Source organism: Camelus dromedarius, chromosome 11 (genome assembly GCF_036321535.1).
Source record: "Camelus dromedarius isolate mCamDro1 chromosome 11, mCamDro1.pat, whole genome shotgun sequence".
NCBI lineage: Eukaryota > Metazoa > Chordata > Mammalia > Artiodactyla > Camelidae > Camelus > Camelus dromedarius.
The window spans coordinates 8,384,007-8,407,021 of record NC_087446.1 but is presented as its reverse complement, the minus strand read 5'-3'; the positions used below and the strand labels follow the sequence as shown (position 1 = coordinate 8,407,021).

At 45.5% G+C, this 23,015-nt stretch overlaps 2 protein-coding genes across 5 annotated transcripts; one reads left to right on the top strand and one right to left on the bottom strand.

Moving 5' to 3' along the window:
* The first annotated feature begins 1,355 nt into the window (after positions 1-1,355).
* TOMM22 (translocase of outer mitochondrial membrane 22) lies at positions 1,356-7,025 on the top strand. The gene is made up of 5 exons (XM_031463283.2): positions 1,356-1,486; positions 4,785-5,063; positions 5,327-5,445; positions 5,921-6,038; positions 6,273-7,025. The coding sequence occupies exons 2-5, from the start codon at positions 4,947-4,949 to the stop codon at positions 6,345-6,347; spliced, it is 429 nt and encodes a 142-aa protein (XP_031319143.1). The 5' UTR covers positions 1,356-1,486; positions 4,785-4,946; the 3' UTR covers positions 6,348-7,025.
* Positions 7,026-8,215: 1,190 nt separating this feature from the next.
* Positions 8,216-22,955, bottom strand: JOSD1 (Josephin domain containing 1). 4 transcript variants are annotated; one of them, XM_064491442.1, is made up of 6 exons: positions 22,936-22,955; positions 18,933-19,755; positions 11,315-11,443; positions 10,992-11,186; positions 10,235-10,330; positions 8,216-10,109 (listed from the first exon to the last, which is right to left on the bottom strand). In XM_064491442.1, exons 2-6 carry the CDS (start codon positions 19,115-19,117, stop codon positions 10,103-10,105), a joined length of 612 nt encoding a protein of 203 aa, XP_064347512.1. In that variant the 5' UTR covers positions 19,118-19,755; positions 22,936-22,955; the 3' UTR covers positions 8,216-10,102. The 4 variants fall into 4 exon arrangements, with proteins under 4 accessions (XP_064347512.1, XP_064347510.1, XP_064347511.1 ...); XM_064491440.1 differs by lacking the exon at positions 22,936-22,955 and adding an exon at positions 20,087-20,233; XM_064491441.1 differs by lacking the exon at positions 22,936-22,955 and adding an exon at positions 20,160-20,218.
* Between the last annotated feature and the right edge of the window lie 60 nt (positions 22,956-23,015).

The following is a 23,015-nucleotide window of genomic DNA, read 5'->3' as shown; positions in this document are numbered from 1 at the left end:
TTCAGCTTAGAATTTTTTGACTTTATGATGCTGCAAAAGCGATATGCATTTATTGTATGTGTATAAACCGTATTTCAAGTTTTGAGTTTTGACCATTTTCCGGGCTAGCGGAATGCAATGTGATGCTCCCTCACGCTGCGAGGCAGCAGCAGCGAGCTGTACTCATCGGCAGTCAACTCGATCACACGGATAAACAACCCACACACTTAAGACCATTCTAGACCTGGACAAGCACTCTGTTTTTCATTTTCAGTACAGTACTTGATAAATTACATGAGGTACTCAACACTTTGTTGTAAAATAAACTTCTGTGTCATGATTTTGTGCAACTGTAGGCTAATGTAAGTGTTCTGAGCACATGTAAGGTAGGCTTGACTAAGCTACAATGTTCGGTAGGTTAGGTGTATTAAATGCATTTTTGACTTAAGATATTTTCAACTTATGATAGATTTATTGGGACATAAACCAAGAAGGGCTATATTTCTAATTCTCATGAGAATTTTTCAAGTTTGTTACCATCCCCTGCTTTTAGATGGAGAAACAAACCCAGCAAGGTCATACAGCTGGAGGGAGAGCGAGCCAGGATTGAAACCTGTGGAAGCAGGAGGTTGTCCTTTTGGTTGTCGCAGTGATGTGGGTCCCCTCTGCACCACCACTGGCATGTGAGGGGGCTGGAGCCTTGTGTGGGGCAGCTCTGCAGTGAAAAAGGACTTGAATTTTGGACAGTTAGGGAAGCAAGCCATTGGAGAGTTTCAGCAAAGGAATGCTATGACTGACTTTAAAAAAAAGAAAAAGATCCCTCTGGCTTCAGTGTGGTGAGAACAGTCTGAAGGGGGCAAGGCGGGGACCAGGGAGGTGGCAGTAGAGGAGGTGAGGTGGTCAGATTCTAGACATGACTTGAAGGTGGAGCCCACCAGTGTCTGCTGATGAATGTGGCGTGTGAGCGAAGTCAGGGATAATCCTATTAATGAAGTCTCTAAAGGAACAGGGAAAAAGAGTCACCCATATCTCACGACCCTAAGCCTTGTTGGTCCCCCCACACACACCTGAAATGCTATATGCTTTCGAGATCTTACCTTTTGGGCAGATATGTCCTTTAGGTTCTGGTTCACCTTCCTCCTCCTCAAAACCTTTATGAAGTCTACTGCTTATGGGGGCACCCATGTAGATAGTGGCATCTACTAGATGTATCTTTTGTAATCACTGCAACAGTTTTATCTGTTTTTGTGCTGAGTGTCACATTAAGGAAGAACTTACTGGAGAGCTGAGATAGAAAATTCTGTGGGTGTGAGGAAGGGAGTGCCAACAATTAGAGGAAGTTTTACAGTCTGAGGCCTAGTGAGGGGGTCCATGTGCACAATTGTACAGATATGAGTTAATGTGTGTGGTTTATTTACTTATAGCTTTTGTAAAATCTCGAAGGGACCCACGCTCCACAACGAACTGAATTAGGAACTGCTGCATTACCAGGACAGAAACAGGAAAGGTGAGGATCGTGCACTTGAGGGACAGGGAATGAGAGGAGGTGGGGGCAGGGTTCTAGAACACCTCATCTCCATCCAGATGGCAGAGTCACCTCTGTACCCAGCATGGGACATCATCACTCACTTGATGGCATCCTTACTTGTCCCTCAACTGAGGCCCTGGGCTGACATCATTCTTACCATATGTCTTCATTGCTGCTACTGAGCATTTCTCAGTGAAGGTTTCCCTCCTCCACCAGCTCCTCCTTGAACCTCTTGGGGTGGGGTAAGAAGGTGTTCTTCCCTCCACTGACCATTTTTAGGAGATTTTTGGGGGAATAGTTCTGATTTTTTTGTTTTTAATTTTAAAAATATATGTGGCAAAACACACATAACATAAATTTTACCATTGTAACTATTGTAAAGCATACAGTTAAGTAGTATTAAATACATTCACAATGTTGTACAACCATTACCACCATCCATCTCCATAACTCTTCATCTGGTAAAACTGAAGCTATATACCTGTTAAAAACTGACTCTACTTTCTATGAATTTGACTAAGTACCCCCCGACCTGTCTGATTCCACAGGGCTCTATTCTGTCTTCCCTTCTCACTTTACCTTTTCTAAATCACTTCATCTATTCCTAAGTCTTTGCACACTCTGCAATGCCTGATTCCCAGTATTTTTTCTTTTATTTTTTAAAATTATTATTTTTTTTTAATGGAGGTACTGGGTTTTGAACCCAGGACCTCGTGCATGCTAAGCACCTGCTCTACCACTGAACTGTCACCCCCCCGCCAATATTTCTTCTTATCCCTTGACAATTTTATAATTATTGAAAGAGCTCTTTTAGCCTTAAACATAGATTTTTTTAAAAGTCATGTACTGTTTTTGTGAATATAAACAAAATTAATTGGTCAAAAGTTTCCTAGGACTTTTTCACATTTGCATTGTGACTTTCCACTTGGAGTTACCGATGGGGGGGGGGGGAGATTAATTGATCTTAGTCCATCTAAGAAAGAAATGGAAAATTTTATTTGAGCCATGTTGAGTATTATAATCTGGGAAAAGACTCTCAGAAATGTTCCATGTGTTAGAGGTCAAAGCAGTTATTTTTTGAAGCTGCGGGCTGTATGTTGAATGATGTATTGCTGACAGTTTACACAATCCAGATCTATTTGTGCAAAGCAAATAGTGGGTCATGGGTCACTGTGGCCTTTTACAAGATTAAGAAGGAAGGTTATCTCCTAAGGAGGTCTGGTTAATGCAGATGCATAATACATGCTAATGGGCAAAGAACAAATTTATGCTTATTTTATGTTTAAATTTTTCTTGTCTTTCCATAAAATATGAATTTTATTTCATCAGAGTCAATGCTGTCTGTACTTTCCACATGAGAGTGTCTTCTCTGCTTTCAAGAGTGATGGTCTTCCAGCATTTCTTAAAAGAGCCTATAAAAGAATCAAAAGTCATTGGCACTGGGTTCTTAAGCTGCCCTTGCATGTATGTAGAGCTAGCCTGTTACTGAACTCAGATTCAGCTGCTCTCCAAAGCCAGTACTTGAGAGACAAGTGTTGGTTGAAAAGGAAAGATTGCTTTACTCAGGAGGCCAGCAACCTGGGGAGAAAGCAGATTAGTGTCCAAAAACCAACTCTGAAGATTCTGCTCGACCATGAAAGTTTTTAAAGGGAGAATCATTTGGGGAGGGAGCCAGAGTCTGCCTTACCATCTACTGGGTGCAGACTTCCTTCTGATTGGTTGGTGGTGAGGTAACAAGGTAGTGTTCCAGGAACCCTGTGCCCAGCCTGAGTAGGAACCTTAGTTCCTGCAAAACTCAAAGGTATTGTTATGTATATGTCCTGGGGAGGAATCAGGATTCTGCTTTAATTGCTGCTCTACTGGTTCTTCACTGTTCCTCCTTTGTTTCTGCATTCCCTCCTTTCCCTGACTAGGAACTCTTTGAATCTGCCCCTTGGAACTTGGGGGAAGGTCTAGGAGGTTGAAAAACCTACTTCCTACAAACGAGAAACAGAGGACACTGAAAGAACTTGTATCCGGGAGGGCCCCACAGGATCCTGCCCAGTTTCAAGCCTACTTAAATTAGAAAGAAAGAAAGGAAATGAAGGGGGGGGGGGAGAGAAAGAAAGAAGAAAAAGAAAGAAAGACATGTAAAAAGCATAATTCATAAATGTACATACAGCCTGATGAATTATCCAAAATGGGCATACCCATGGAAACACCAACCACATCAAGAAATAGAATTTGAGCAGCATCCCAGAAACTCTTGCCTTCCCAAATATTACCTCCTCCTCCTCAAAGGAAATCACTGTCTTTCTCACCATAGATTGGCTTCGCCTGTTTGTAACTTTATACAATGGAATCATACAGTAGGCACATTTTTGTGACATGAAGACTTTTTATAGTTCAGAGCTGCCCTGTCCAAAGATGAAAAGGACTGAGGACTCTTATCAGGAGGAAGTGCTAACTCCAGCTGCTTCTCCCCCAAATATGTAAGCACAGGACAATTGAGACTGTCTAATCCCAAGAGTCTTCATTTCCACAGTTGGCTAAATAAGTATATCAGATTACTTTTGTACTAAGAACTTGTGGGGCATGTTATAAAAAGAAGCATTTTCATCCATTTTATATGAGACAGGAAGGAAGAGGGCAGGGCACAGCCATTCAAGAAATAACAGCAATTAACACCAAGGTGGTGGCAAATTCAACTCCCAAGGAGCCTTGAGGTCCAAGATGGCAGGAAATTTGACTTCCAGTAGAACTTGAGCTTCATCATATGCTCATTGCAATAAATTAGCATGGTAAATGACAGTCCCACAGGGGCCATGACAGTTCCAAAGCTAACCATAAAAGGTCAAAGAGTGGGTGATGTCCCAATTCCTGGGAATCCCAGCCTCTCCCCCAAAGTAGTTGGAATAATCCTTCCACGTGTTAGCATATGAAGTTCTGGAGACCATTAAAAACGCGCCTTGTGGCCTCTCGGTCCCTCGTCTTCTGAGATAGTCTCCGTTCTGTCTATGGAGTGTGTATCTATTGAGCACCCAACCCCAACACTTCGTGGTCTTTCTCTTGCCTTCTAAAACAATCTGTACTCTGTCTATGGAGTATGTATCTCTCTAAATAAATCTACCTTTTCTCCACTGTGGCTCACTCTTGAATTCTTTTCTGCGCGAAGCCAAGGACCCACACTTGGCGGGGCATGTCCCAGGGACTCAACTGAGACCTGGGACACAGCCATCCTCTGCTGAACAGAATTACCAGGAAGCACCCCTACACAGTGCTTTAACATATTTTCCAGGTGTCTCACGTTCTCCAAAGCCCCAGACGCCCTCGGCTGAAGGCGGCCAGAGGGCGGCGCTCTCCCCGAGCCCTTCAGCCTCCGGCTCCCGGAAGGGCAGCTCTGTCCGCCGCTTGCGCTGCACTCGCCTCTTCTCTTCCGCTTCCGGTGTTCCCCTCAGCCATGGCTGCCGCCGCCCCAGCCGCCGGCCCTGGGGTGCCCCTGTCCCCGGACGAATTGCTTCCGAAAGGCGATGCCGAGAAGCCTGAAGAGGAGCTGGAAGAGGAAGACGACGAGGAGGTACTGGCCCCCGCGGAGCGGGGAGTGAGGTTGCGGGCGGGGAGCGGGAATGTGGGCCCCGCGTGCTGAGGGATCCGGGCGAAGGCGCGTCGCGGAGCTCGGAAAGGTCCGGGCGGAGGCATCTCCAGCAGGCGGCGTGAGGGCCTCGCTGGGGCCGGGGTGCCCTAGCTCCAGGGGACCCTAGCTCCAGAGGACCGGCATGTCCCGGCGTCGAGGGGTCGTTGCCGCTGCTTCGGCCCAGACCCGCGCCTCCTCTACCACAGCTAGATGAGACCCTGTCGGAGAGACTGTGGGGTTTGACAGAGATGTTCCCGGAGAGCGTCCGGTCCGCGGCTGGAGCTACTTTTGATCTCTCCCTCTTCGTGGCTCAAAAAATGTACAGGTAAGGGACGAGGGCAAAGACATTGGGTGCGTTCCTGGTGTGACTGAGGTGCCTTAAATGAACACGAGCTTTGGAAGCAGCAGATCTGGGTTGGAGGCCAGCCTGCCACCTAGATCACTGAGTGACCTTGGACTGGTGTTACCTTAACCTTTCTTGGTCTCAGTTTCCTTCACTGTAGCATGGGGATTCTTAGCGGACAGGGGTCGTTGTGAGGATATTTCAGATTATGTGAGATAATTACTGTATAAGAAGCATTGTGAGAACTCAAATTGTTCAAACTGCTCTCACTAGATGTACAGGCACCAGAACTGCTCCTCCCGTTTTCTGGTAGGAGTAAGGTGTATGGTGCAAGGGTTAGGTAGAATATGCTTAACAAAAACGTTGGAGTATACGGTGTGAGAGGTTTGGTTACTGGTTTGTTCTTGGTGAAGCTGTCTGCACTTGTCTCGCCGTCATGCTCATGCTCCCTCTGCAGGTTTTCCAGGGCAGCCTTGTGGATTGGAACCACTTCCTTCATGATCCTGGTTCTTCCTGTCGTCTTTGAGACTGAGAAGTTGCAGATGGAGCAGCAGCAGCAACTGCAGCAACGGCAGGTGAGCCCAGACCCTGGGCTTTTTGCCAGTAGTGGAGACACAGGTTGTTTATTCTTCCAGCACCTGGGTAGGGCGGTCAACGTGTGGGTAGGGACTGGGATCCGGCCCATGCTTTTTTAGGTATCTAACTGCCCTCAGCATTGTTTTTGTAGACCTTGTCTGCCCCAACAAGTGTGATGAAAATGAGATTCCTAGGTCTGTACAGTGCCTTACATTCTTCTTTTTCTTTTCCAGATACTTCTAGGGCCTAACACAGGGCTGTCAGGAGGAATGCCAGGGGCTCTGCCTTCACTTCCCGGAAAGATCTAGGTTGTTACTGCTATAGTTGACCTGTCTTGGTGGAAGAAGTTTGAAAATTCAGTAGTGTTTGAACTGCTGATTATTGGATAATTTTTTTTTTTTTTTAACTTTGGCACACTGATCTATCTAAACCTGGTGGGGAGAACTCTCCCCACATTCTCATGGAGAGACTCCCAACTTGCAACTGTGCCCGCCACGCTGTCCTGACTTATTTCTTCTGTCCTCACTCTGATACCAGAGTGCAGCAATGCAGATGGTTACTCCACCTCTGACCATCCCGTTTCACTAAATTACTCCTGATTAGAAAACCTCCTCACTATTCCATTGTGGGGTAGAAGCTGATGCCATTGGGAAGGATGTACCCCTGACTGTTCACGATGGTTTTTTCTTTTAAGAATAGAGATGCTGGGGAGGGACATGCACACTATAAAATACAAAATGCATTACAGCTGCACTGTGAAGCAGCCACTGTGAATTTCCACATATGTTGGAACAGGAGGAAGGGCGGGCCTGTAGCAGCTTCAGCCACAGGATGGGGACTGTGGAGGACAGAGCAGGAGCTCATTTCCTCTGCATATTTTGGCTGTTAGACCTGTGTGTGTGTGTGTGTGTGTGTGTCTAAAAGAGAAAAAAAAATTCAGTGCTCACTTTTTGTATTTAAATATTAAAAATGATTCCAACCAAAAATGTCCTCCATGTGCTTAATACATACCTCAAAATTACTTAGACCATTTTAGAAGGGCAAAGAAAACTGCCCCTCACATTTCCTTTCATCGGAGCCAGCACCACCATTTAACACTGATTGACCCCCATAGGCCCAAGTTAAATTTACAAAGGTAAAAAAAAATTCATTTTGGGCCAAGAACCTAATAGTCACCTTTGCCCTGAATTCAGGCAGTCAGTCACTTTCAGCTCCACCAACAAAGGCTTGGGTCTGTGTACGTACACAATCTAATGACACTGTACAGTTACAAAGGCTTTGTAAGGAATGACATACTATTGAGTTCTAGTTTGGGGGTGGGAAAGTTACAAATAGAACACCTAGGGTTTGTTCTTTTAAAAATACAGTTGACCATTAAACACAGGGGTTGGGGGGGGCTAACCCTCCGCGCAGTCAAGTCTACAACTTTATAGTTGGCTCTCTCTCTGTGATTCCAACCAACTGCAGTTTGTGTAGCACTGGTATTTTTTTTTTTTTAATGCACATGTAACTGGACCCAACTTAGTTCAAACCTGAGCCGTTTGAGGGTTAACTAGTTGCTGAAATGAGCTATTGATAGTGAATCCAACTGCAGCCCTACTTGTCTTTGAACTTGTAGTTTTTCCATTTAACATACATTTTTATTAGCCTGGTGTTAGTAACAGTACTAAGCCTTTTATGTGGGTTACTGGAACTACACAATTTAGAAGGTGGTAGTCTAATTTTACGGAGGAGGAAACGAAGGTTGTGATCTGTGCCAGGCCACACAGAAAATGCCTGATCTGAATTCAAACGTAGTCTAACTCAGGATCCTGCTATGTACTTGGTGCTGAGGCTACCCAGGCCCTTCACTGAGATAACACGATCTTCCACTTGTTAACCAGGGAAAAACACTGGTCACTGGTCAGTAAAGAAAACCTGTACTTAAATTAGGGATAGAGTACTTTATAGTATGGATCCTAGTTTTTATACATTGAAAAGTGCCTCGGGCTTTTTTGAACCAAATCCTTGGTGAGTGTTTTGTCTGGACTTCTGAAGTGAGAGGTTTGGTCAGGGCACAGTATGTCTCTAAAAGATGACTTCTGATGGTAGTGAATTCCTTCTAAAGCAGCATCATAGTAAAATTCAACTTTTAAAGAATTGTGCATTATTACAGAATTGAGACATGAAATTCATGTACAGAATTTTACATTTTTAATATTTGGTTAAACAAAATACATCTTTTGTAAACAAACCCAGCACAAGGCCAACGAAAAAAGGGGAATAAAAGCAAGAAAAACAAAAAGCCTAGGGTTGCCCCTTACTGGGCATTAGGGTCAGGCCCACCCTCTTCCTTGAAGGAAGTGGGGCTTTTTGCCCTTGGGCATCAGCATGGGTCCCTGTTCCTAAGCACCGGAATTGGATATGAACAGAGAAACCAGCCCTGAAATGTTTAAGCATCTTTGCATATCCCATTGGCTCATGGACTCCAAGTGCATGGGGACTCCTTTGAAGTGCCATTTGCACAGGCCCAAGCAGATTGGTGGAGAGGAGTTTCCTCCTCCTCCCAAGAAATGGCTTACATCACTGACAATGCCAATGGACCCAAGGTCCTGCTTGTGACAATCAGCAAGGTTGGCTGTAACTTCTGGCTGGTGGTGGTTGGAATGTCATTGTGCAGGGGGAAAGAGCTCCCTGTGGTGCCAAGCAGGTCTGGTGTAGAAAATGGTGAAGAAGAGACTGCGACCAGTTGCTGAGAGGGTGTAATGCAGTAGCCGCTTGGTGGCCTGTTACTCAGCATAAAAATGGCCTTGTTGGATTGAAGATACATGTGCAGAAAAGTGCTGGTGTAAACATGCACTCCAGTCACAGTGGGGAGAGAGCCTCAGCCTCATCCCGTTAAGCTTGCTCAGGTTTGACATGCAAGCCCCAGGCTAGCTCTGCTGCTGGAGAGAAGTCTGGCCAGTGGGGCAGCTTTCAGACCTGCCAAGACCATTGATCTGCAAGGTTGGACAGGCCATCCCTGCCCGCCCACCTGGCTTGAGGCAACCACAACCACTTTGGTGACAGGCAGTGTGGTATGACACTTACTTCCCCTCCTCTTTTGTTTTCCAAAGTTATGGGGAGAAAAGTGGCCTACAACTATTTAAAGAGGTAGGGGGCAGGTCAATTCTCAGTTGATCTGTAAAGGAAACTACAGAGATGACAAACCCAAGTCCTAAACATACGCACACATCCACCCAACTTGAGGGCTCTGCTTCTTGTCACTACAGTGACTCCACGCCTAGGACTCCTGCCAACTCTAGCTGCTCCCAATCTCTGAAGACTTATCTTCACGATACTTTCCTTGCTCAGCTGTCTCAAACTAGTGGAATTTGATGTCGAAGGCAGTCATTTTTTCCCTGATTTTGCCAGAGTGGGTCAACTGGGAATATTGCCCTTTTGCCTATCTTGTCGCCCAGAGCCTCCTAAACCAGTGCGGTGCAGTGGCAGGGACAATGCTGGAGTGAGCCAGTGAGGCAGTCAGGCTGCCCGTGCCTGCCCCAGCCTGGCTTTGGCCACATCCTCTTAGATACCTCCTGTCACACTACAAAACTGCAGGATTTAACCACCTAGAGTGGAATATTAGAGAACGTTTCATTATAAAATTCCAAGGATGGCCATAAACCACCCTTAGAAATGGGGTGAGGGTGGCAGGAAGGGTTGGAGACAGCATGCTGTACTTCTGCTATGGTTCTAGAGATGATTTCCTGAGAGGCCTTTTTGCTCTGGGTCCTTCAGGCCAGCCACACAGGCTTTGCATGTACTGTGTCTTCAGACCCACTGGCTGCCAGGAAAGGGGAAGTGGAGACAGCATCTCCAGATGAGTCAGAGCAGCAGTTAACTCCAGCAGAGCCTCTGTCACGTCCTCACAGAAATGGGGAAAATAAGCTAGGACCCACCTTTCTTTCTCCTCCCTTAAATATGGCAAGGGTCTTCCATAGCTCGCCCTAAGCACGCAGAGCTCCTACTTTCCTTTCCCAGGAACGAGGATCGCTGGCTGGTTCTTACAACAAACAGTCCGCACGTCTGTCCTATTGCACTGTCAAAATCTGAGGGGAAAAACCCGATGAGATGTTTGGGAAAGTGGCAAGGGCAGAGCCACGGTATAGGCCACAGCACGTCACAGAGGATTTAGGGGGTGGAGGTGAGGAAAGGTTGGGCAGAACTGCCTTACACGTCAGCCCTCCAACTCTGATGGGCCTCCACCTCTTCTGGTACCACCAGCAGGAGTTCACAGTTCTTTCCTCGCAAATGATGTTTTAGAAATTTCCTAAGGGAGAAAAGGGTAGATGAAAGAGAAGATGAAATGCTAGTAAAAATGCAAATTCCTGTCTTGGGGTCACATGTTCACCAGACAGTAACCTTGTCATTCAGACCCACGGCAATCCTCAACACTCTCTAGTAGTGATGTCTTCTTGGAGGACTCCACATTTGGTTACCCCTCAGGCTGTCTAGTTCAATTTCCAACCTGAATTTTTGCTCATCCTCATATATTACTACCAACAGTAGCAGTTCTGTGAGGAGTAGGGCCCAACGTACCCTAAAGTAAGGTCTTCTAATTGGTAAAAAAAAAAAAAGGAAGGAGGAAAAAAAAAAGTTTTTTCTTTGGTCCCAGGGAAATTTAGCCCTCTCTGGGCCCAAATGTCTGTCTTCCTTTCTCTGAACTGACAGCTATACTGTCACAGTTGTCTAAGTTAGAGAACGTTACAACACCAGTCCTACCAGACCAGAAAGCCAGCATCCCAGGTGCTGGGACTTCTCTGCCAAAGGGACTTAACATCCTCATGGGCCATCAAAGATTTAAGGTTTTCAAGTCTGAGACCCTATGATTCTAAAGTAACAGCAGGGAGAGGATCCCAGGAGCTAGGAATTTCCTTTGTCAAATAACCAAAAATAAGCTTAACTTGCCACCATTGCAGCCACACAGGTACCTGAGCTCGCTCTCGCCTCCAATCCATTCTGGCATCTTCAGTTTGGAGTCGAGGTTGTAGTAGGCCCCTCCCACCTCTCGAACACAGATCCAGTGCTGCCTTTTGAGTGGCAACTTCAGTGGACCCCAGCACAGGCTGGAGGGCAGATTCATGATGAAGCCCATGACGTTAGTGAGAGCAATGGCGCCGACATCCCTGAAGAACAGGAATGGTGTCAGGCTCTGAGGCAGCCAAGCCCCCAAGGTCCCCTGGCTGTAATGCCACAACTGGCCACCTCCCCACTTGAGTGCCAGTTCTCATCAAATCAAGTCTGGTTGGATTACCTGCGCTTATCCCACCAAACAGCTTCATAGCCTTTGGTCTGAAGTGCTGCCATAATGACGTTCACATCGTAGTTCCCATTTCCCAGCATACTCTTCTTGTGGGGGGTCACCATGGTGTTTGGAGACAACCTACAAGTGTCAAAGGAGGAAAGCTGAGACTTGCTGGTCTGCCTAACCCCACCTGGCCCTGCACGACCACGGACAGGACACTTTACACTGCTGCCCCTGGAAGCCTGTTTCCTCCCATTCAAGTAAATATAACCAGTTCTTACCCAAGTATTTTGTAGTCTGGGCTCCTGCTGCCCTAGGGACTGCCTTTATTTTTATGCAAAACAATAATTCAATAGTGGTGGGATCTATCTGCCTGCCATTTAAAAAGCGTGTCTACAGTGAATTCAATGAGTACAAAGAATGTTCCACAAAGGAATCTGATTTATGAAGGCCCCAGCCTACCCATTTCTGCAGTCTTCCTCCTTGCTGATCCTCCTGCCTTGATACAGGCTTTTTTTTTTTTTAACATTGGAAAATAGTATTGGTATTTTCATTTGCATACGTAATATTTGTTGTTACTCTTATTTATTTATTTTACAATTTAAATGCTTTCTTTTTAAGGCTTGCATACTTAGTAATCATTAATCATCAAATACTCAAAGGCCTTCAGGGGCCCAGACAGGTAACATAAATGTATGAACTGGGACCAAATGTCAGGCAATATAAAGTAGTCAGGCCAATATTAAACTGGAATGCATGACCCACCTAAAGGTATTCCAAATATACGTGTGTGTAAAATAACTGAATTAAAAAAAAATAAACAAATTGAAAAAAAGTTTGTGCTAGATAAACAATACTCAACTACAGTCTGACTTGCCCACTAGCTTTAAGCATTTTGGGCCAGGCCTCTTTAGCCACTCCTTCATCTCAAGACAAGGTCAGTTCTGAAGGCATTTCCAACCCTATTATTTTGCTTTCACAGGCTGCTCAGGCCAGGACCTGAGGAAAAGCATCTTGAAGGAAGGGGCAGCATGTCTTTCACCTTCGCGTGAAGGGGAGGAAGGGCAAAGTCACGAGTTCCTTAGGAATAAAAGCAGAGAGCAGATGTCTACCAGGTTGCTAAATGCCATCTCCAGAAGAGAATAAGATCTTTAGGTCAATTCTAAAAACTTCAGAAATCTTACAAAATTTTTTTCCAACTTCTCTATACATAGCAACCATAATGATATTTTTCCAACATAAAACATACTCTTGCCACTGCTTAATCTCTCCAACGGCTCCCAAAGCACTTAAATACAATCTAAACGACTTCCCCTGGCCTGCAAGGCCCTGAAGATCCCGCTGACCTCATCCCTACCTCTCAGCACAAAGACCTCTCTGCTACCTGGACACACAGAGCTCTTTCTCCCGGGAGGGCCTCTGCGCTCACTCACTGTTTCTGCCTGGAATGCTCTTCCCTCAGATCTTCACTCGGTTTGCTCCCCATTATTTGGGTCTCATGTGTTATTGCCCTAGAGACCTTTTCTGATCACCCGACCTTAAGTTGCTCCCTGTCACCTCATCATTTCCTCTTACATCCACCTGCTTTAATTTAATTACGGACAGTTTGACTACTGGGCATGTCACAGCCTCACTTGTCTGTATTTTCACACTAGAATGGCAGCAGGGGCCTTCTCTAGCCTGTTAACACTACATCACCAGCCCTCAAAGAGTGCCTGGCACATGACATGTGCTCAAGGGACATTTGTTGAAATGTTCTCCATGTTTATTTTGTTATCCTCACTCTTTTCCTCTAAGTATCAGTGAAACCAGCATCCAGAGTCAGCAAAGAAGGGGCATTAAGGACATTTTGCAACCAAACTTTGTTTAACCTGTAATAATAACTGCCACTGAGTGAAGACTTCTGTGCACGTCCTCTGACAGACGCTTTCACATATGTATCTCACTTAATCCTCACAATAAATCTATGAGATGCTATGAATTACTTCCATTTATAGGTTTAGAAACTGAAGTTTGGTGATTTAAAATGATTAGCCTGTGATCACTTGCTTTTTAAGTGACAGAACTAGGATTCAAATTGCAGTTTGTTTGAATCCAAAGTTCTGCTTACTGCTCATGGCAAGGACTCAAGAAACAGAATGGGTGGTGGTGACAGGCTGATAAGAGGAAAGGCTAGCTGAGTCTCTCGGCCTGGGCCTAAAATGTAGCTTAATAAGATAAAAGCTCTCAGTGGGTTCTTGGGCACTTGGATTAAATGAGAAAGCATATGAAAGAAAGTCAAGCTCAAGATGTATAAAGTTCCTTTCCCTTCACTAGTTTTCCAGCATCTTCTCCGTACCTTCAGTGAAGTCTCGAGCCAGCAGGCGCACGAAGGTTCCAACAAAGAAACTGCTGAGTCTTCCTCCTCTTTCACCATCTAAGTCCCTACCAGGCTCAACCCTTAGTGTCGCACTTTCCCAAATGTGTTCCCAGAGGATCACAGAAGGCATTCAATACAGTAAGGGCTGAATGAATCAGTAACAGGCTTCCTACAGAATTTCCTGAAGTCCCCAGTATGCTGATAGTTACCTTGACTCTTGAGGCGAGGGGGTCTAAACATTGACCACACAAACTTCTTCTCTGAGGTGCACCTTCTGGAACTAGTGTTGCAAGGATCTCTTCTTCTTGTCCTACATCTGCTCTCTCAGATTCAAATCCTTGCCTGTCTATTCCCACTGTCTGTGCCCTGACAGGAGGCCGCTCACTTCACACCTGGATTTTTGAAACAGGTTCCTTCCAAATGCTCCTTCCACCTATTCAGCCTATATTCCTGCCACACTCGCTAAAGGTATCATTCCACTCACTTATATAAGAACCGGCAATGGAGCCAACTGCCTGGTTGGCCAACTCCAACCCTCCCAGCCCCACTCAGCCTGCTGTTTCCCTTTCATTGGGCTTAGTGTACTTCAGGCACCAAGCCCATGTAACCTCTTTTCTTTTATCCATTTTCTGGTTACAAGCTAAATCCTAAAGCTTCTTCAAGCTCAACCTAACACCTTATCTCTTCCATGGAATCTTCCCTGGCTCCAGTGTAGTAGAAAAAAGAGGGAGATCAGGAGGACCACACATCTCTCTGTTCACATCCAAGCAGCATCAATACCAATTTTGAGATCTGATCTCCATTCCTGTTAGTTTATCTGTAAAAATAGGAATGATCCTTATCTCACAGGACCATTGAAGAATTCAGTTATTTTACACATGTCCACCCAAACAGTAAATTCCCGAAGCTAAGAGGATGACTCATCTACTCTATATCTCTCACATTTGGGCCCTGGCAACTGCATAACCATGTGCTTGCCAAACCAATCAATATAGGAAATGCTGAGAGTGGTTTCCATCTCACTGCCAGAGGAGTGGTCGTTTGAATAAGTGGGGTCCATTCAGTGTGCCCATTATACTAGTACTTGTTTTTACTTCAACAATAATCAAGTGCCCACTGTGCTAGCTTCTTTTCTGAGCTTTATCATTTAATCCTTCCAACAATCTTGAGATAGAGATTAACCCCACAGTGTAAATAAGGAAGCTGAGGTGCAAAATGTTACGGTGACTGGTACAGTCATCTTCAGCTAGGGAGTGACAGAGTGAGGATTCAACCACTAAACCTAAGGCTACGCTGAACAGTCTCCTGGATATTTCAAAGCACAGATCCCACTGAATTCCATGGGATTCTGTTCTGTCCCAGTGGAATGTTTTCTTGAGACTTCCATTCAGGACTCTTAATTATTTCCATAGAAATTCAGGACTAGACATGAGCCTCTCATTTTGGTCACCATGGGCAGAGGTTTAGAGCCACGAGATCTGCAGTGATCCACAAGCGAGAAGATGGGCTCTAGTCCAGGTCTCCACTGATGTCTGTACCCTCAGTTAAGTCTTTGGTCCTCTCTTGTGGTTACCACTGTGTCTGGCTGGGGTAATGTTTCAGATTTTAATGAAAAGGACTTGTAGAGACAATTCATCAAGATTCTTTTCCTCCTTTAATTTTTTTCTTGTAATGAGTTCTGAAGAGATGTGACTTTAGAAAATAAGGCTCAGAACTTCCAGATGTGTTTTTAAGTTATTACATACATAAAGCACAGATCACAGGGCTAGGCACACAGAAGTACTCCAGGTGTTGGCAACGATGATGATGATGAGGAGGAGGAGCCTGCTGGCCCTTGGATGAGATAATTTAAATCTCTAGAACTTAACACTCAACAACACCTTTTCTCAACTTAAACCACCATTTTTAATGTGGCTCAGGACTTTTAATGGGGAGGCAGGAGGACTTCTCCGTGGCAGAGAATGTTCACCAATAACTATCATCTCTTTGTCCCTTGCAGATTGCATTAAGGCTTTTCCCCCCAGCACCAAGTACCTCTATTTAGATTTTAACAGATGTTTTATTTGGGAGAGTAATGCATACCTAGGTGTACATACATTTGATTGCAGAAAAATTGAGATGAGTCTAGTGAAGATGTTTGAGGCCTGAGATTTTCAAAACAACCTAGTAAAATTGTTACTACATAATTTGACTTCTAAGTCCTTTCTTTTTCAAAGCATAGACACATATGTGATAAAATTTAAGATCAAACATCCACATCTATATCAATGCACACTGATGACACTTGCCCAGTTTCTGACCTTCTCTCCAATTTCAGTTTTTGATCCTTCTCAAACCAATGACCTCTTTTTGCTATCACTGCAGGCATTACCACTATCTTCAAATCCTGGACGGAGCCTGTCACAACTGACTCCTCTCTTCCTTGTTCCTATGTTGCTGCCGAGTCATTAGCTTAGTCCTTTCTAAAATCCTATTCATTTCTATTCCAAACATGAGTCATCTCATATCCACAACTGCACTTAAACTCCACCCTGCTTTTGTATTTCTTCTATCTGGCTAAAATTCAACTGCTAGAATGAACCTACTCTCAACAAATAGCATTCATCAAAATTTTTGTCCCATTTCTACCATTCATTAGCCACATTTTCAAAAAAGCATAGGACTTTATAGACCTGGGAATTTTAAATTATCTAGTTCCCAGTACTGCCAACATTACTCTTTTCTGTTAGGATCCAAATAGATTATCTTTTCCCCTTTAAATTGCTCTAAATCCCATGGTTCTAATTCAGTGCAATCTGTTCTCAAGGCCTGGTCAATGTACAGCTCTGAGATGTACTTCCCAGCGGCTGGGTCTTGTTCAATTTGTTTTCTTTACAGTGCCTAGCGGTGCCTGGCACACTGCAGGCAGCTAGTAAATGTTTGTTTTAAAAAATTCCATCTTCTTTCCCTCACCTTTTCTCCTTCTGCTTTTTTCTCTGATCCCTTTCACACTTCTTTGTTTCTATTAATCCACACAGAATCTTCCCACACAGAATACTCTATACAGAGGAGACAGAGTATATTCTCTTATGTACTGGCCTGCTATTACTTAGAGGTGAATCTTCACATTGTGCTGATAGGGAACTGGGGGATGTAGTGTAACTCGCTAAAGCTTTAAAACACAGGAATAGAACTCTGGTTCCACGTGAGTGTTTAGCAAATATTTAGCATTCTTTAATTCAGTTAAACACGGCTGAAAGAGTCCTGCTATTATTCACAAACAGTTTATACTCACAGTCCACATCTTCAGATCCAGGCCCAATTTACTAGCAAGGTAAATGGCTACTGATGATAAAATTGCTCTGACACACCTTCCCAATACTCAAGAAGCAGCAGAGCTGTTAGGAGGGCAGGCCCTCGAGTCACAAAGCTTGGGCCCAAATCCTGCAATTAACAGTTCTGTGAACTCTCTGTGCCATGATTTCCTCATCTGGAAAAACGAGAAATAGCAGAATCTACCTTATAATAAGATTAGTGTCAGGAGTGAGTTAACACAAGGAAAGCACTCAAAACAGTGCTTTGCACAGAGCGAAGGTTCATCTGTGTGAGTGATCATCATCATGTCAGATCGGGGCCAAAGTTACAGAAGTGAAAAACTTCCGAATGGACACAAGGTATGTCAGACTTGAAATTTATCAGAGTGAAACTGGACAAATTGCTTAAGTTGATCCAAGTTTCCTAGAATCACTATTGATAAGGTTGTTGCAAGACTGTTACAAAGCACCAAGCACATTCAAGTACTCACTGTGAGTCATTTCCTTCTCCCTTGTCTTCAACTAGGAAATAATTTGCAAATATCCAACTAGGAGTAGAAGGTATACTTATTAATGGCTGGCCAAGAGGAAGCAGTCTAAAGGACTGGCTTCCTTTCTACTGTCAGTTACATGACTTACTGATCTGAGACAAATTATCTCACCTCCCAGAGCCCTAATTTCCTGAAGACAGTTCATTCTACTTGCCAGATAATGGCCATGATGCAAAGGACACATATGCCCTGCTAAGACATTACAATGGGTTATTATTGGCATTGGAAAATAATTACCGTCATTATAATTTTGTCAGCACAGTGAAATTAATATTCTTCTAAGAGAGGGCCTATGATTCTTTCAGGACAAATGGTTCACACCTATGCTTCAGTCACCCCAAATAGGTTGTTACTAGCTGTAATTCAGGCCCTTCTGGGGCAATAATGTCATCTCTAAATGAAGGTAGACAGAGAAGGGTCTTCTGGAAATGCCAATATGCATTTCTCGAAGAATTCTTGAGCTTTCTCTGCACTAAGAACTGAAGAGGATAACTCTTTATAAGCTGGAGTAGTGAGAGAGGCTCACTGCCAAAGTTGCTACAGACGTGGACCACAGACGTGATACTGTGTTCATCCAGACACTGCAGAACCATTCCTCAAACTCTTTGATAGAAGAATTTTAGAATATCAGAGCTGAGAGAAAAAAGCTGACCTTCTACCAACCTGTCCAGCAGCATTGGACAATGTAGGTAAGAAAGCGATTTAGAATAAAGTAGAGAGGGGAGGGAATCTATAGTCAGCTTCAAATCACAGCTTTGCTACCTAGACACTATATGGAGAAAACACTGGACCTCTCTTCCTGTTTCTTTATCAGTAAATTAGACAGTAAATCAACTGTGAGGAGGGCTACTCAAAACACTGTATGAAAAGCACCAAGGCCAGCCCATGGCCTCATAGAAAAGGTGAGCATTGTGTATTTACCTTTCTAATGGAAACACAACTTTCCAACTCTGATGACAGGTTACTGAGTGTACATATCTTGTCCCCCTTCGAGACTCTAAACTCCCTGTGGGCAGGACTTGAGAAGCATTAATAGCATAGTGGTAAACAGCACAGCAACAACAAACCTGAATTCAAGCTTGGCTCCACCTCTCGTATGTTAACCTTGGGCAAATTATCGAACTTCTCTGAGGCCATAAGTCTTTACCCATAAACTGGAAATAGTAACAATTCCATGGGATTGTGGAGGGGATCACTTGAGATAACACAACTGAGACTTAGCGGGGTGCCTACCCCACTGTAAGTGGTCAATAAATAGTAGTGATTATCTTTCCCATTCTTGTGTCCCTTGTACCTGCTAACAGCATCTAGCTAATAATACCTGTTGGTGTGAAGGTTTATTATGCAGCAGAGGCATTGCCCCACCCCTCAAAATTCAGAAAACACGAAAAGTACAAAGATCCCAAGGAGAAGGGGTCCCCTACCTCTGGAAAATCTCTTGCAGCGTATCCCGGGTGAAGGCATTGCTGTCCTGGAAGACGTTATTGAGGGCATGCAGGGCACAAAGCTCCCTGCGCTGTTTCTCATGGTAGATATGTGGGGGTGCTGCCTGGGGCAGCTCCACTGATTCAGATTTAGCCTTGTCTCCTTTCCATGGCACGCAACTCATGTTTTTCGTTTTAGATTCCAGAGAGGGCTAAAAACACCCCACCCTTCCCTCCTGAGGAGGAATGTACGCTTCTCAGTCTTTTCAGAATTCCTGAGGTCCACGTTATTTTCTGGTGTCCATGATTTATGCTTTGTCACGGGAAGAAAAGGTTGGAATCAAAAGGAAAAAATAATCCCCCCTCTTCTCGATAGAAAGATAACTTTTGGATTAGTGTATTTCGCCACCACTGTCAAAGTGCATACGTTTTAAAAAATCGTATAAAATCTAAAACCTTGTTTTCCTTTTCACCCTCCTTTTCCACCCCCTCCAAACCCCCCCCCCACGATTTTCTTGCTGTATTTTTCTCTCCGCAAATGCCAACCAGGCCTCAAAGCAGGAGGACAGAACGAAATCGGTCACATCGCTCTTTTTCTTCCATGTCTTTCGAACCACAACGCCACTGACTCAGGAGACAAGGCCTAGGTGGTGGATAAAACGCAAATTTCAAGCAGCTAGCGAGGGCCGACCAGCGTGGGATCGCGGGCCGTGCAGGGGCCTCGGGGGAGGCTCTCCATCCCCTCGAGTGCGGTGGGACCCCGCGGGGCCAAGCCGGGAGCAGCTCCCTTGAAAGCGCGGATTCTCGCCCTCTCGCCGCGTCCCTGCGAAGGAGACAACGCCTGTCAGCGCCGGCGGTCGGGCGGGTCGCCCCGGAGGACCAGCCAGCCCCGGCAAGCAGCCTGGCGGGTCCGGCCCCAGCCCTAGCCCTAGGGAAGCTCCGGCGCGGCAGGCCCGCGAGGGGTGGGGCCGGACAATTCGCCTCGCCCTCGGGGGCCTGGGCCCACCCAGCTCGCAGCCCCCACCCCAACCTCCTCGCCCGTCACGTGAGTGCCAGGCGAGGCGCCTTCCCGCCGCTCCCCTAACCCCAGCCCCCGGCCCGGTCCCCCGAGCCGCCGGGACAGCGTGCGGACGCGCAGCCAGTCGCCCCCTCACCGCTGCAGGCCGCCACCTGGAGCTGCCGGCCACCACCTGGGCCGCGCTTGGGCGGGCGGGCGAGCGCGCGCACCTGAGCCCGACGTCAGCGGCCCCCGCCCGGCGCGTGCTCCGGAAACGCCCTCCTGCGCTGTCCCGGCTCCCGCCCCGCCGCGGCGTCACCTCTGACGTCAGCCCGACGTCAGCGGCGCCGGTTTCGGGGTTGTGGCCGCCGTGCGGCAGCGTTGGGCTCCCTGGGGGTGTCGGGCTTTGGAGCCCGGCGGCGATGCCGGCGCTTGCCGCAGGTAGGGCTGGTGCCCAGTTCCTCGGCTCTGTTTCTTCCAGGGCTGGGCTGGCCGGGCGGCAGGCGGGAGTCCCGCCCCGATGCCTGTCCCGCCCCTCGCCTCCCCTCCCTTTCCCCGGGCGTCGGCTCCTTTCCGGGGCGGCGACCCGGCCTGCGGCTGCACTTCGTTATTCTTCCTACCCCACCTCTCTCTGACCAGGCTTCTTGGGCAGAGTGCTTTCGCCAACCTGGACTAGCTGCTCCTGCGCTGACCGTTTTATGTTTGGCTAGCATGCCGTTCACCAGGTGATTTCAAACCACCTTACGCGGTTGGGCGCAAATTCTATTGGTTAGTGGGCCCGACCGCCCTCACTTTCCAGGAGCTCTGAGGGTAAGTGCCTCTCCGGGAGTCACGTTTCAAGTGGAATAGAGTCCTGTTTGAGTTCTTTGGTGTCGTATTTCAGTTTGCCACTCACACACCACTGTCCTCTTGGTTTCAGGCTCCTCTCTCGTCTCACGGTGGTGGCCACAGAGCCTTACTCTCTGAGTTAGCTCAAGGCATATCTTAGTGCCTTGTGTGTCAGGAAGATGGACTCAGTCCCACGTGGATCTTTTGCCCTTTTCTTACCCAAAGACATGAGGAAGGCATCAGCAAATATTCATCACCCACTTTAGTTGTTTTCCCTTTGGGTTTTTGTTCAGAAAATTGGAAAAACAATAAAGGAAAAGATCGCCCTTAACAATTCAGTTATTTCTTTAACCCTGCTTCAGCACTGTAAAACAAATTGTAACACTGTAAAAACAAAATTCAACTGAGTAAATTTGAAAATCTAATTGGCTTTGTTAAACAATTCATGAATCGGGCAGCATCCCGTCTAGTAAGTAGAAAAGTGCTCCTAGGAGCTGCACAAAATGGAAGGTTTTTAATAGGCAGAAGAAAGAGTGGATTGTTTCAGGGAAGGTCACATTCCCTTACAGGAAGGCAAAAGGTCTTATCAGGCAGATTACCTTACTAGTGTTGGTTAGGAAAATCCAGACTGATTCTTTTAAGATTCCACTCCTGACAGAGGCTGAAACTGCAATTAGGTTAGATGTTAAATCTTGGTGGGGCTTAACACAAGTGACTCCATTCGGGGCTTGTTTCTTTTTAACACCGCCATTAAACTCAGCACAGAATTAATCACTTAACACACATGCTTGACTGCCTACCACATGATTGGGAGTCCTTTGCCCTGAGACAGACAACTTTTGAATTATCTTAAAATTTTGTAACTTGTTAGCCACCTAAGGGTTACAGTTATAATTGCATAAAATTCATAATTGAGGCTTGTAAGCACTAAGTGTTTTGTGTATTTTAACTCATTTACTACTAACTATCCACTTTTTTTTTTAATTTTTTGAGGCAATAACTGAAGCAGAGAGGTTAATTAACTTGCTTGATGTCACATAGCTAGTAAGTAGTGGACCTAGGATTTGAACCTAGGTTCTAACCTGTCTTCAGAAAGAGGATGTAAGGATGGTAAGGAATTCCCTCTCTAAAATCTGATTTCAAACTTCTCTATTCAACTCAAGAAGCACCTTCTCTGAGAATTTTATTTTTTTTCTGGGCAAAACCCTATCGTGAGAAGGGCATTTTTTTTTTAGCCTACCATCTGATGTCAGCACATTCTGAACTTGAACTCTTTCTGGAAGAGCCAGTTGATAAGATGCTAAATATCAACATTATTCTATAGTATAATGCCATGACATTTGTCTCTTCTGCCAAATTGAAATTTTAATATTTTTATCTATCTCACGGAGGCATATGTAGGATAGTTGTGAGCAATTTAGCCAGGAAAAAAAAATGAAGAACTACTATTAAGACCTTTGGAGCTGCATGACTCCTTGTCCGAGATTCCCAGCTGTGTTTGTAGAGATAAAATTTGATTGTAGTTGCAAACAGGAACAAGAAGAGGTTGCCTCTCAACCCTCAAGTAGATCCCTGAAACTGAAGGCCATTTGGAACCCTGCCTCTTGCTGGCTAAATCTTGTATTCCAAAACCCTAAATCTGGGTACGTTATTTTCTGAAATGGTTGCTCTTTCTTGCTTGTTGCTTAGGACGAGTGGACATAGCATTATTAGAGTTTGACTAACCCCTAATGTCATCAAGCTTTTCAGTCTTTTGAAACTGGAATTCAAAAGACACTAAAACTTGTGTTGATAGTATTTTGGATTGGGGTTTTCCACGCTCATGACACTGGAAGAATCACCCATAGGAAACTACCTTAACAGACGCTATTTCTCGGCCTTACAGTTCACAAATGTAACGAGGTGCTTCTATTTGAGCTGGTTGCCTCATTTTGGTCTCGTAATTGCTCTTTCCGCAGAAACAGTGAATGGAGAATTCTCCCTAAGGTCTGAGGTTTAATTTCCTCTCTTTAGCCGCTATAGTATTCCAGGCATCGATCCTACCAGTAAAATTGCCTGGAGATTGCCAGCACATCTAAAGTCGGTCTTCAGTGACTGCTCGGAGTCAATGAGTTGAGTGGGAGGCACCTTGCGCAGTTTACTATCTCTGTGGGCGGTGGCCCGAGGCGCGGGACTTACCCGAATTCTGGATTGGGCCTTCCCCCTGTCTGTCATCGTAAGGCTCTCGCCCCCGACTGTTTTGCAGCAAGATTTGGAAG

Excerpts from the sequence above, each read along its gene's own strand:
- JOSD1 (XM_064491442.1), bottom strand. The coding sequence starts at position 19,117 with ATGAGTTGCGTGCCATGGAAAGGAGACAAGGCTAAATCTGAATCAGTG. Across the intron at positions 11,444-18,932 it reads CTGCAAGAGATTTTCCAGAG|GTTGTCTCCAAACACCATGG; the intron begins GTAGGGGACCCC and ends TGACACTTGTAG. Across the intron at positions 11,187-11,314 it reads GTTTGGTGGGATAAGCGCAG|GGATGTCGGCGCCATTGCTC; the intron begins GTAATCCAACCA and ends CCTGTTCTTCAG.
- TOMM22 (XM_031463283.2), top strand. The coding sequence starts at position 4,947 with ATGGCTGCCGCCGCCCCAGCCGCCGGCCCTGGGGTGCCCCTGTCCCCG. Across the intron at positions 5,446-5,920 it reads GTGGCTCAAAAAATGTACAG|GTTTTCCAGGGCAGCCTTGT; the intron begins GTAAGGGACGAG and ends CTCCCTCTGCAG. Across the intron at positions 6,039-6,272 it reads AGCAACTGCAGCAACGGCAG|ATACTTCTAGGGCCTAACAC; the intron begins GTGAGCCCAGAC and ends TTTCTTTTCCAG.